We start from the raw sequence: 12,230 nt of genomic DNA on the forward strand, positions 1-12,230 counted from the left end.
TCTTACCACAGAATACCGGTTAGTTTTGGATTCTCTCATAGAAACTAATAATAAAAGAAATATTCAAAGCGTTATGCTATTTAGTGATGACCGAGAGGTAGGGCGACTATATTCTGATGTATTCCTCTATATCATCCATCTTGTCTTTTTCTGATGTTTTGATAAACGTCATAAAAAGAGGAAGAAGAAATTGATTGTTATACCTGTTCTAAGCTTTGTGATATACACAACCATAACAAAACTTGCAAAACCACACAATGAACCACACCTCAATGATTGTAAACACAAATTTTTAAATCTGATTTATATACAAATTTAGTATTCGGAAACAATTTAAATAAAAATATGGCTATTTCAACGGGCCCTCCTAGTGTCTATTCACACGTCACTACCAGAAGTAGTGCGAACTTACGAAGCACCAGAAGTTTAAAATCCCTCAGGACTCCCTGGTATAAAAAACCATTGGTTCAAGACGCTATTTTCTTAGATGTGCAACGAGCGTCCATGATAACTGCTGTGTTCTCTTTGGTAAAAGTAAGAAAAGACTTTTTAAACCTTATGACACAAAGTTCCTCTTTTCAGTTGTTATCAATATTTACTGTGATCTCAGGTATATTTGACTTGTACTGCTATGTGATGGCGGCCCCCGGGTCAACTCATTACGGCTATTACGTTATTTCATATCAATTTGTGTATGTTGGATCGCGACATGGTAATTGTATTGAAAGTTACTGATGAATGTAATCTGTAACATTTGATTGTAATTTTAGTTAGAAACACACTTGTTATGTTTGCAGTTTTTTCTGTGTTACTAGCAATTGGAGTGTTTGTGACAAGTATAATCTTGATTATTTCGTTAAGAAAGGTACACAATCTTTTATGCAAATAAAATTGGTATTTAGATTTAATTTTTTGCAGGAATACGAAAAAAAGATGCTGGCATGGATTTACACGTTTGCAGTGTTCACACTGTTTAGATTTTTAGCGTTTTTATTTTTTTCAATTGTAAATGACATGATTTTCGCTTACAACATCATAATGTGCCTTCTGTGGAGTATCTTTATAATACTGTCCTTTTATGGATGGGTTTTGGTGTATTCCCTCTACATTGAACTGAGTGACCTAACTAAATTGGAAGATTTGGCTCATTTAAGGGTGAGTTTTTTCTATTCTAGTATTTGTTTTTATCATGTGGAGCAGTTAAAATTAAACATTATTAATATTCTGTGTTCATGTATTTGAACTCACAATTTCCCAAGGAAATGCAAAAGTGTATGTATCAACTTGTATCAGCCAAATAGTTCCTCAGGTTTTAGAAATACGGATAGTTTTAGGCATGATATAATTTTTTTTAGCTTATACCTTTAGTGCTTAACCAACATTTTTAATATGTACTTATTTTTTAAATTGCAATGCTCATTAGACATTTGAAAAAAATGAACCAGGTAAGAGGATTTTTCTGCTCTCTCACCGTGTGAATTAGAAATTGGACTTGTGTTTGCTTAGAATTAACACATTTATTGCATGAGCTTTTCAAAACCAGTTTTTGTTTGTTGTTTACAAAATTATGTTCTCACAGATGGGCACCATGCAGTCATTAAATGCCTCCACAGTTCCATCATTGGCGGGATCCCGTCCAACAACTCCACACAGCACTGTCTCGACGATGCCAGTTTAACCACCACAACCACAAACATTGAATCACCAACAACTGAAACTCTCGGAGGACCATCTCAGTCTTCATCTTTTATTACTGACATTATGCCCATGAGTACTGTGTTTCCAACTAGCATTAGTAAGCATACAGATCTGTCTAGCTTAAGCGAAATTCAATATTCCGATGCTACAACTGCAGAAGCAGGACCTTCTAGACCTATGTCGGTTGTTACAGAAATATCATAATTTGCCTTAATAGGAAACCAAACAAAACATATCATATGTCTTATATTTCTGCCAGGTTTTATAATTGCTATGTAACTAAAAATCTATTATTGTAAAATTTTATTTAGATTCCAAATAACTCAACTTGTTCTGTTCTGTTTGGTTTTTCAATCACCATTTACGGCTACACTAAGGTATATTTAGTACATGATTAATAGTAGTGTCTTAAGAGTTGAGAGTGTAAAATGACTATTTTTTATTTTAATGTTAAGATTTTTATACTGAGTTGTAAACAATTCCGTCCAATCAAAATTAAATTTTGCCAAACTTGTTTTATTTTTCATCTAACTCTTTGTTATTCTTCATATTCCAAAATTTCATAAAATTCACCAACCTTCAAGGCAACTCCTTTGTCTGATTTGATTTCTTTAGGTAAATTATCACTATTATTGTTTTCAATTTCGCCACCGTCACCGAACAACACTTTCTTCCTTTCAGTCAATTGATATTTTGCATTTTCAAACTTTTCTAATAAATTTTGCTGAGTCTCGATTTTTGTGTTTAAGGAACTTAATGTTTGATTTAGAGTTTTTAATACGCCAAAGGAATGAGGATAAGCGTTGTAGGTTACTAAATATTCTCCTGTGTGAACTATCCTACCAGGCACATAAAGTTTCTTGCACAAGGGTATTAAAGCTGTGTGTTCAGGATATTTGCCCAACTCGTTTAAGTTTTCATTAGTTTGCTTGAGATCTGTCAACTCTTTGTTAGTTTCTTCGCATATCTTCTCGTTCTTGGAAATATCTTGATTTAACAATGTTAGAAAATCTGTGCGTTTATTTAAAATTTTAACTACTTTATCGCTCATTTTCGATCGGACATTCAACAATAACTTTTAAGGTTAACTAGTAATGTCTTATTTAATATTGCTGGGCAAATTTGCTATAAACCATCGGCCAACTAGATATATTACAAGGTTCATGAAATTGCCCATTTCCGATATTAATAGGATTTTGGTAAGCACCGACTCTTCAAAAGACCTGAGCAATCCATTTGTACTTGTTTAATGTAAGAAAATGTTAAAAACCAACCCTATGGTGAAAGTTAAGATAAAAATAATTCTCATTTGACTATATTAAAATAACATAATATTTATTGCATTTTGAAAACAAAAGCCCGAATTTTTTACTGCGGTAGTGGGCAGGATTCGCGCAAAAAAGCAATACAAAATATTGCGTAGCAGAAAAGTCAGACTATTTTTCGTCGGTATACAAGAGAAAGTGACTAAGTCCACAGTACTTTTGAGTTATTAGCATTTTAATCTTTGCTTCTGATTATAAAATCAATTATTTTGCGTCAGATTAGTTTATAATGATGACCATGCAGGTTCTAGAATATGTATTTAAGCTTAAAAAAGACTATGATTAAACAAATAGTAGTAACTAGTTGCAACTTCATATGTTTTCATCACATCTTCATTGCCTGAGGGTTCTGGACACCTGTCTGTCAACGAATTGTCACTCGGTATGTTAAAGTACCAACCTTGGTATTCGACTGGGATTACCTCCTTGCGGCAAAGTTTAATTAAGTCTTTTTTCTTCTTGCCCGATATAGGCAAGGGTTCAGTATTTCTTTAACTCATTTTCTTTTGCAATATTACTTTGCCTTTAACATTAAACATTTTAGACTTCTCGTCATAGTTGTATGGGAACATTATATTTTTTTTTCTCTTTTTTGTACCTTAATTATTTGATCTTTAACCATTCTATTTTTGCTCCCCCTTCATCTCAAATTGTATTTTGTAGTATAGATGTACTGAGTTCTTTCAAGTCAATAATGTCGCTCTGCAATGTAGACACCAGAAGCTTAATTTTTGCCTCTCTTGGATCTTGCTAGTGTCATAATTGTCTTCCAATCATTAAGACAAAATACCGGAATGTATCTTTTTGCACTTTCAATTGCATCTATGCATCAAATCAGCCTCCATGTGAGAGTGACCTTTTTCTAAAAAGTTATGAGTAATAATCTCTATAGGTAACTGATTGACTATAAACAACAAAAAAGCCGCAATGTATTTGTTTCGGTTTTGTCCACCACACGTGTCGCTAAAGAGTGACACTTCTTTGACATTATCAGGTGAAGTTTTAAACCACTTCAACAAAGCTGCACCGATTTAACAACTTCCTCATTGGCCATCTACTTCGGACCAAAGATAATAATATCCTTTATTTGGTAGAGCTGCTTCATAAATTGTTAAATTGTATGCACAGAGCTTTCGACTATAGTAAAGAGGTGATACCTCGGAGCATGGAATTTGCAGGACACTCTGTAAATCAAAACTTACTGATACAAATGTTTCGTTATGAATTATTATTATTATTACTAAGAATAAAGTGCAGAGGAAAACCTATTATGCACATTGATAGTTAGTAACACAACACATATAATAAACATTTAGTTATTGCTGTGAAACAACACACTGTCCAAGCGACGTTTAAATACAGACAAGTTCTGCGCACACACAACTTCTGGAGGTAAACTGTTCCAATAATTGAAAGTCCTCTTACTTATAAAATGCAGGCGACGTGAAGTCCTGAATTGTGCCTTCCTTATTTTAAATGGATGACCACGTAGGCGTTCATCATTGCTTAAGACCACAAGGGGCACGTCAGATGGAAATTGGTCATGCGCAAACCTATACATTTGAATCAGGTCCTCTCGCAGCCGACGCTGACGCACACTAAGTATTTTTAGACGGTCGTCGTAAGGTGTATGTCTAAGCTGAAGTGGCCAGCGCGTAGCGGCTCGTTGCACTTTTTCCAGAACATCATAGTCACGCAATAGCCATGGGTTCCAGACTGGGGAAGCAAATTCCAGGATGGGGCGAATGTAAGTGGTGAAAAGCCTGCAAGCGATGCGAGGACTAGGATTTTTAAAAGTCTTTTTTTAACAAAAATAAAGCGCAGTTTGCTTTCTTTGCAATATTTGATACATGTGCAGACCACGCAAGATCGTTAGTTACTGTCACACCTAGGTCCATCTGAGAATCGACAATTGACACAAACTTTCCATCGATATAATAATTCAAACCGGGATTGTTCTTGCCAACATGCATCACAGAGCACTTTTGAGCATTCAGCGGCAATAGCCAAGTTAAACACCACTTGGAAATAATATTCAAGTCTCTCTGCAATACGTTCGCATGTGTTGAAGGATTTCCAATTAATTTAGTGTCATCAGCATAAGCGCTCACATGAGAATCAATGCTGGAGAGCAAATCCATGGTGTACACTAAGAATAGCACTGGCCCCAGCACCAATCCCTGGGGAACACCACTAGGCACGTTTTGTGGCAGTGAAAAAGCGTTACCAATTCGAACTATGAATGACCGGTGGCTTAAGAACGCCGCTATCCACTCTAACAGTTTACCCCCACTCCAACCTTTTCAAGTTTGAATAACAAGCGTCGATGTGGCACTTTGTCGAAGGCTTTGCTGAAATCGAGGTAAATAATATCCACCAGATCACCTGAGTCAAGAGATGATGTCCAGTGATTCAAGCACGTCAATGTATTTGATATGACAGATCTGGCGGGAACAAAGCCATGCTGCGATGTAGGTATAATATGGCAGTCGATCAAAAACGGTAGCAGCTGATTTAAGGCGTTCAAGAACCTTACATATAATACACACTAGGCTGATAGGGCGGTAATTTGAAACATCGAGCTTATCATCCTTTTTATAAATCGGTGTTACATTTGCAGATAACCAGTGGGGTGGGAGTGTGGCAGAGTCCAAAGAATTTCTCAAAATAATATAAATAGGCTCTGCAAGCACACGCTTTTAAGATTTTGCTGGAAATTCCATCAGGTCCGGGAGCAGAATATTCTTTTAACTCCGAAAGAGTTTTCTTCACGTCCTCTTGGTCAAAGTGAATGTGTTCTAATAAATCTGAATTTATGGGACCCTCGTAGTGAGACGGTAGAATAGCTGGTTCATCAGCAAAGACACTAGCAAAATATGAGGCAAATTCATTTGAAATGAAGTCCTGGTTATAGGAGACCTCTCCCGAGGTATCTCTAATGACAGGAAGGGATACCTTAGACGATACGTGTTGTCTGACATAAGAATAAAACGCTTTGGGCTGATTGAGAAGGTCATTTTCGAATGATGACTTCGCCTCTCTAATCTCTAAGGATAAACTATTAGAAACTCTTCTATGCAAAGCATAATCGGAAGCAGAGCCAGAGGTCTTAAATCTACGCCACAGAGCTCTCTTATGTGTTATTTATTTGAACAGATGTCCAGTTAAACAAGGTTTCTCAGAATTGAACTTAACAAAATGAGTTTTGGAGCTTGTGCCTTGTGCCAGAGTAGACAGAAAATATGTTCACGCATCATTAACGTCGTTATCAGGAAAGTTCCATGTGTGGTGGGAAAGTTCTGCAGCTAATCTTGCATATCATTTTGCGATTATTGACCTGCTTGGGATAACATAAGATACGACATCAAAACAATCTTTAAGCCTACAAAGAAGATCCAGCAGACCATCAGGTCAGCGAAGGACAAGAGGGGCTCACTTTCAGCTGCGGGAGTCTAACGCATTCCGTGTTCATGCGGAAAGGTCTACATCGGAACTACCAAGAGATCAATGGGAACGAGACTTAAGGAGCATAAAGCAAGCTGCAGGCTAGGACATACAGAGAAGTCTGCAGTGGCTGAACACGCACTGGGCAGCGGGGAACACAGGATACACTTTGAGAGCTGTAAGTTACTAGCATCGGTCAACGGCTATCACAACAGACTAGTCAGGGAAGCCATTGAGATTTAAAAACACCCTCACAATTTCAACCGAAAGGAGGAGACCCTTAGACTCAACCAAATCTGGAACCCGATCCTTAGGAACGCCCGAGCAGTACCGATCGATATCCCGAGACCAACCGAAGCGGAACAAGCCCCGCCCTCCACCAATCGGCATAAATACAACCTGCGCAGGAGAAATCGTCAGTCTACGTCCAACATCGGAGATGGAAGGACCTCTGAAGAAGCTCGCCACTCGTGCTAGCGAAACGTTAGGAAGTAATTCCAATCGACGACGGCCTTTAAACCCGAATGAAGATAATAGAGTATTAATTATGAAGTCCTTTTGTCTGTCATAGGATAGACTGTGATACTCTTTACAGATATCTGGTCGAAGATCTGCAGGAAATACTTATGCACATTTATACCGGCAATTGTCACAATTTACATTTCTAGGGTACTTAGCAGACATTTGTTTGCCTTTAGTATTAATATACGATAAACCAGGATTTTCTTAATAATTTGTTTTGCTCACGTTTTGTTCCTTGAGGTTTTTGATTACCCATCTGTTTTTCTGTAACTTGTGTAGGATTTAATAGTGGTTCATTTATTATTGAAGTGTTAGGGGTTGTATTACGAGAATTAGTAGCAAATTCTACCGGAACATCCATAAGATCATTAATAATCTCTTGTACGTTGTTATAATAATTGTTCAAACAACTCATTTTGTCACTAAAAGTATTATTGCATTAGCCTACTATTTTTTACAATTAAATATACGAAAACCTAAATTATTATAATACGCGTAGGTACTTACCAAAGATGTTGTCTAAAAACCTACAACACAATTGTATTTTACTTTAAGTAATATTATCATAAACTATTTAAACTGAAAACGTCAATGAATTTGACAACACTCGAGCATTACTCAAGAGTCACGTCCTAGAGAGATAAAAATATTAACAGGAAAAGATGACCAAGTCCACTTAGTCATTTTCTCCTGTATATGTTTTTACACAATGGACTTGGTCATTATGGAATTTGAAGTTATAAGCATTATTATGGCATTTTTGGACTTGTTCATTTTTTCATTAAAAATAATATTGAATTTCAGGTACATGAGCATTATAACCCAAAAATCGTGAATTTTGGACTTGGTCACTTTCTCTTGTATACCGACGTTTTCTTTTTGGGTTGTGTTAATATTAAGGGAAAAAAAATTGATATGACGACATAAAATTAATTAGGCGCGAGTAACTGCACTTATTTAGCGCCTCCATATTATCTGCATTTATCAAAACCACAGAAACGAAGGAATCCCGAATGGACATCGGAGTGACGAATGGTAGGTTAATGTTTACATAGCTCTCTGGGGTTCGCAAAATTAGCAGTTATCTAACAGTTCTACTTATAATGTATTTATTTAAAAAACGATTTATAAATAAACTAATGTCTGACTTTTTGTTTCTTATTTGGAATAGTTTCTATATCCGAACCCGCACCATTTGTCATTTTTATTAGAATACTATTATCTTCTTTTACAATTTTGTTTTTTCTCTTTTTCTTTTTCAATTCTAACTGATGCTCACTGTCAGAATCTCTATCCACTTCTTGTGCTTCACTGAAGTTTACGGAACTTGTCAATCCATGTGACAAACTTTCCAACCTAAACATCTTGGCTTCCTTTTTCAACTTCAATTTCTCTTTGTTTGCTTTCTTCTGTTTTTTCTTTTCAATTTTCATAATTTCGTTTTCTTTACTAATATCCATCTCTGGCACTGTGATGGGTTTGTTTTTCATTTTGACAACCTTTGAGACATGCAAACTCGAACATAATTTGTTAAATGCGGACTTCGCATCCTTAGAAAATGTTTTGTAGCTCCTATACTCGCGAATTACTTGTGCTATACTGTCCCATTCAATGCCTATGTTTAGTGGGCACTGTTTCATAGCATTCATTAAATGAAATAAATTATAAATGAAGCGTTCTTTAACTTGTTTTTTTTCAGAATTATCACATAAATCTCTAAAGTATTCTGTTATTTTCTGAGAAAATGTATTATGATCTTCACATAACTGATTCTGAATTTTTTCCGCATTTTCTTTCAAAAAGCGATTGTTGCTATAAAAAATCTTAATTAATTCTGCGGCCTGGGTTTTCTTAAACTGCTTAACCTCTTCGCTAAACAAAAATTGAAATAAAATTGATACCAACCCCACATTTCCCACCCAACACAGCTGTAACAAAGACTTAAATAACACATAGGGAGTCAAACAATCTCGTCTTGTAAAAAAATTGTGCAACTCCCCACTTAGTACCTCCAAAATATCTCTTTTTATGAGTTTCTTTACTTTTTTTGGCACTCCTTCTGTGTTTCTTAACACTTCAGCACACTTAACTACAAACACACAGCAATCTGATATTTGCTCACCCATATCTTGTATAATGATGACATTCTTAGTGCCTTTTTCTAACAAACTTTTCAACAGATCCAACAAAATCTGGCCTGTAACTCCTTCTGTGTTAGAAAACTTCTTTAATCCAACTAGTTTCTTCAAAACAGCATTTAGTCTATCCTTTAATGGTGTCTGGTGATTGTTCCGAATACTAAACTCCACTGCTTGCAATAGTGGGAGCATGATTTGCAAAGTTAGGAGCATAGGAGGGTTAGATTCTAGATATATCTCCACCAAATCTAAAACTCTGACCCTAAAATGGGTCAAAGATTCTTCATCTTTGGTCTGCTTCTTCCTTCGCCCATGGTTGGGTTTGAACTGTTTAAACACATTTGCTAAAGCCTGGTCAAGTTTTTCTCCTTGTTCATCAGTAATTTCATCTAAATCCACACTTTCATCATCAGATTGCTTGCCTTCAGACAAAGCCTGATGCAAAGCCATTCTTAATTTTTCATTTGATGTTACTTCTGCAATATCGTCTTCTGCCTCTTCTTCTTCTCCTCCATCAGACTCTATCCCACTGTGGTCTGTATCTCCATCCTCATCTTCGGAGTCCGAGTCATTGTAATTCTTTGAGAGGGGATCTTCATTTTTGGGGTCCAAAACTGACACAACCTGGTGAATTGTGGTCGACGTCATATATTCACACAAATGAGGAAAAACACATTTAATTAAGTTTCTCAATAGGTGCGAATTGTGAGAAAGCAGATTCAAGAACAAATCCACAACCACCTCTATCCACAAAGGATCCTGTCCGTCCTCTTCAGTGGTTTTGTTTAGCTTATCTGCCTTGAGACGTTTGTAACAGCTGTGGAGTTCATTTAGAGAGTCAGTGGCAAGTTCAACATCATTGAATAGCTGCAAGTTCATGTGCAAAAATAATGTTAGGAACACAGACTTCAGTCCCTTCTTCTTCTTTTTTTCCAACTTATGAATAATTGCTAGTGTTTTCTGCCAGAGTTCAAAGTGTTGAAGAGTTATGGGTGACCGCAGATCAGTTGATAAATTTTCTGGATTGAGTTTTGAATTCAAATTTTCATTTAAATGAAATAAAATGTCTTGCAAATCTTCTAATTTGGGCAGTTTTAAGTCCAATGCCCCAAAGAATGCATTCTTCAATGAATCTGGAAAAAAAACAGAACTTTTAAAATCAGTTAGTCAATTTTATCTCAGATGGAAAAAAAAAATTAAGCCTGGTATTATATGGAAAATGACACTTACCGGCAAGCTCCCGTCCAATACTAATGCCGTTAATGTCCCTAAATAAAGAAACTGTCATAAGAAAACTAAGTTGTTCAACCTTCCAATCATTCTCAATTTTCATGCTATGATGATTTAGAAGTTTTATAAATAAGTGAGCACTATACAGCCTATCCATATTAAGCCAGAGTTCATCACTATCTAGTCTTTCTTTGCCTTCTATAACTGCCCGATACATTAATGCTAGACTTTTCACTCCCTCTTGATCTAAAGTTGCTGTTATTTGCTGCACAATTTTGCTCTTGGTACGTTTCTCAAAAATAAATGTGCCTGGTTTAAAAAGAAACTTTTTTAACACAGCAATTTTCGTTTTAGCCTCCACTTTATCCACCTTCAAGGTATTAAGAAGGACCTCAAACAATCTGTGAACTGAATCGCAAAATTGTTTGTCTCTCTTTGGACCAGATAGCAATTTGAAATATGCTAACATTTGTTTTATAAAGTTTTGTGTAAATATTTCAGGAATTTGCTTGAAATGTTCCACATCTTGACTTGAAATGTAGGTGCACATGTTGGAAAGGATTTTAATAAAAATTAAAAGCTTATTCCTATTTGGAGTTTTCAGATGCTTGTCCAGTTCCTCAAAGAAGATTTGAATCTTATTAGGTGGGACTTTTTTAACAATTTCATTATAAATAGGATGCTCTATAGATGTTACTCTAGGAATTTTCTAAAAAAATATCATAATCATTATAGTAATTTAGTAATTTAATTTTCACTTACCATTAATATATTACATAAAGGTTCTATACTTTCTTCGCAAACAAATTCCGGACTTCCCAAAGTATTTCTGAACATTTTTTTATTTCCAAGCCTAGGACATTTCTCTTGCAACTTTAAAAGAAGATATAGAGTATCTGTGGTCTGTTCTGACCATGGTTTCTCAATCTCTGATTTAACTAGTGGCATAATGGTTTTCTCAACTTCATTTTCATTCAACTAAAACTTTGGGTTAATGATTGAATTCTAACCCACTGGGTTCAAGATACCTGATCAAGCAACTGAACCAAAAAGGAGAAACCGACGATGCCTAGATAGCTCCTTTCTTTGCTAACACCAACAAAAGTATCAATAACCTTTCTTCTGTTGTCATTGTTGAAATTATACCACAAATTAGACCTGATCAAAGCCCCGCATGTTAGAATCTGGCCGATACAAATATCCGCGTTCTCCGAATCGCTATTTTTACCGGACTTGTGCAGTTCAGATTCCACAAATTGCAAAATGGTCTGAATGTCTACATTGTCCAATAAATTTAACCAAACAGTTAACGTTGTAAAGTAGCCTATACGAGCAGTCGAGGTTGAGGCTCCTAAACCTCTAATGAGACGTTTTAATGCATAATTTATCTCCCTGCCATCCTAAAATTGACAAAAAATATGCAATTTATAAGAAAACGCATAAACATAACCTCACCTTTGCGTCTTCCCCGTTTTCCGTCAAATGCTTCAGGAGATCTGTCGCACTTTTAATTCTGACGCTCTCATGAGAGTTCGTCAATTTTGAAAAACTGTCTAAAACAGTATTTCCGGGTTTATTATCTTGATTAACCATATTTCTACTGCTGAAATCACGTTTGATTCCCTTCCTTCGTTTTAAAATTTCAAAGCACAGATCACAACACCAAATAAACTTCAGTGGCACTGAATACTAATTGGATTTGATATTTGGAATTTTGATATTGCATAAACAAGAAGAATTTAAGGATAAAATTGAATTGATAATTAAGATTATCACCATTTTGTGTTATCAAATAACCTTATTAGCTGTGGCAAACAGGTACAAACTGGTAATTAATGCACGGTCGTTGTTCTTCTTCCATTTTAACAATTTA

General features: G+C 35.7%; 2 protein-coding genes across 3 annotated transcripts; one reads left to right on the plus strand and one right to left on the minus strand.

Moving 5' to 3' along the window:
- The first annotated feature begins 84 nt into the window (after positions 1-84).
- On the plus strand, positions 85-2,226 carry LOC132706672 (uncharacterized). 2 transcript variants are annotated; one of them, XM_060678148.1, is made up of 6 exons: positions 85-528; positions 583-712; positions 771-865; positions 919-1,155; positions 1,424-1,445; positions 1,580-2,226. In XM_060678148.1, the coding sequence occupies exons 1-6, from the start codon at positions 346-348 to the stop codon at positions 1,900-1,902; spliced, it is 990 nt and encodes a 329-aa protein (XP_060534131.1). In that variant the 5' UTR covers positions 85-345; the 3' UTR covers positions 1,903-2,226. The 2 variants fall into 2 exon arrangements, with proteins under 2 accessions (XP_060534131.1, XP_060534132.1); XM_060678149.1 differs by lacking the exon at positions 1,424-1,445 and having other exon boundaries at positions 1,580-1,813.
- Positions 2,227-7,505: 5,279 nt separating this feature from the next.
- Positions 7,506-12,134, minus strand: LOC132706596 (uncharacterized). Its single transcript, XM_060678012.1, has 5 exons — positions 11,813-12,134; positions 11,386-11,757; positions 11,120-11,335; positions 10,358-11,066; positions 7,506-10,260 (listed from the first exon to the last, which is right to left on the minus strand). Exons 1-5 carry the CDS (start codon positions 11,948-11,950, stop codon positions 8,126-8,128), a joined length of 3,570 nt encoding a protein of 1,189 aa, XP_060533995.1. The 5' UTR covers positions 11,951-12,134; the 3' UTR covers positions 7,506-8,125.
- Between the last annotated feature and the right edge of the window lie 96 nt (positions 12,135-12,230).

This window comes from Cylas formicarius, unplaced genomic scaffold (assembly GCF_029955315.1).
Source record: "Cylas formicarius isolate icCylForm1 unplaced genomic scaffold, icCylForm1.1 PGA_scaffold_8__14_contigs__length_24414737, whole genome shotgun sequence".
Taxonomy (NCBI): domain Eukaryota; kingdom Metazoa; phylum Arthropoda; class Insecta; order Coleoptera; family Brentidae; genus Cylas; species Cylas formicarius.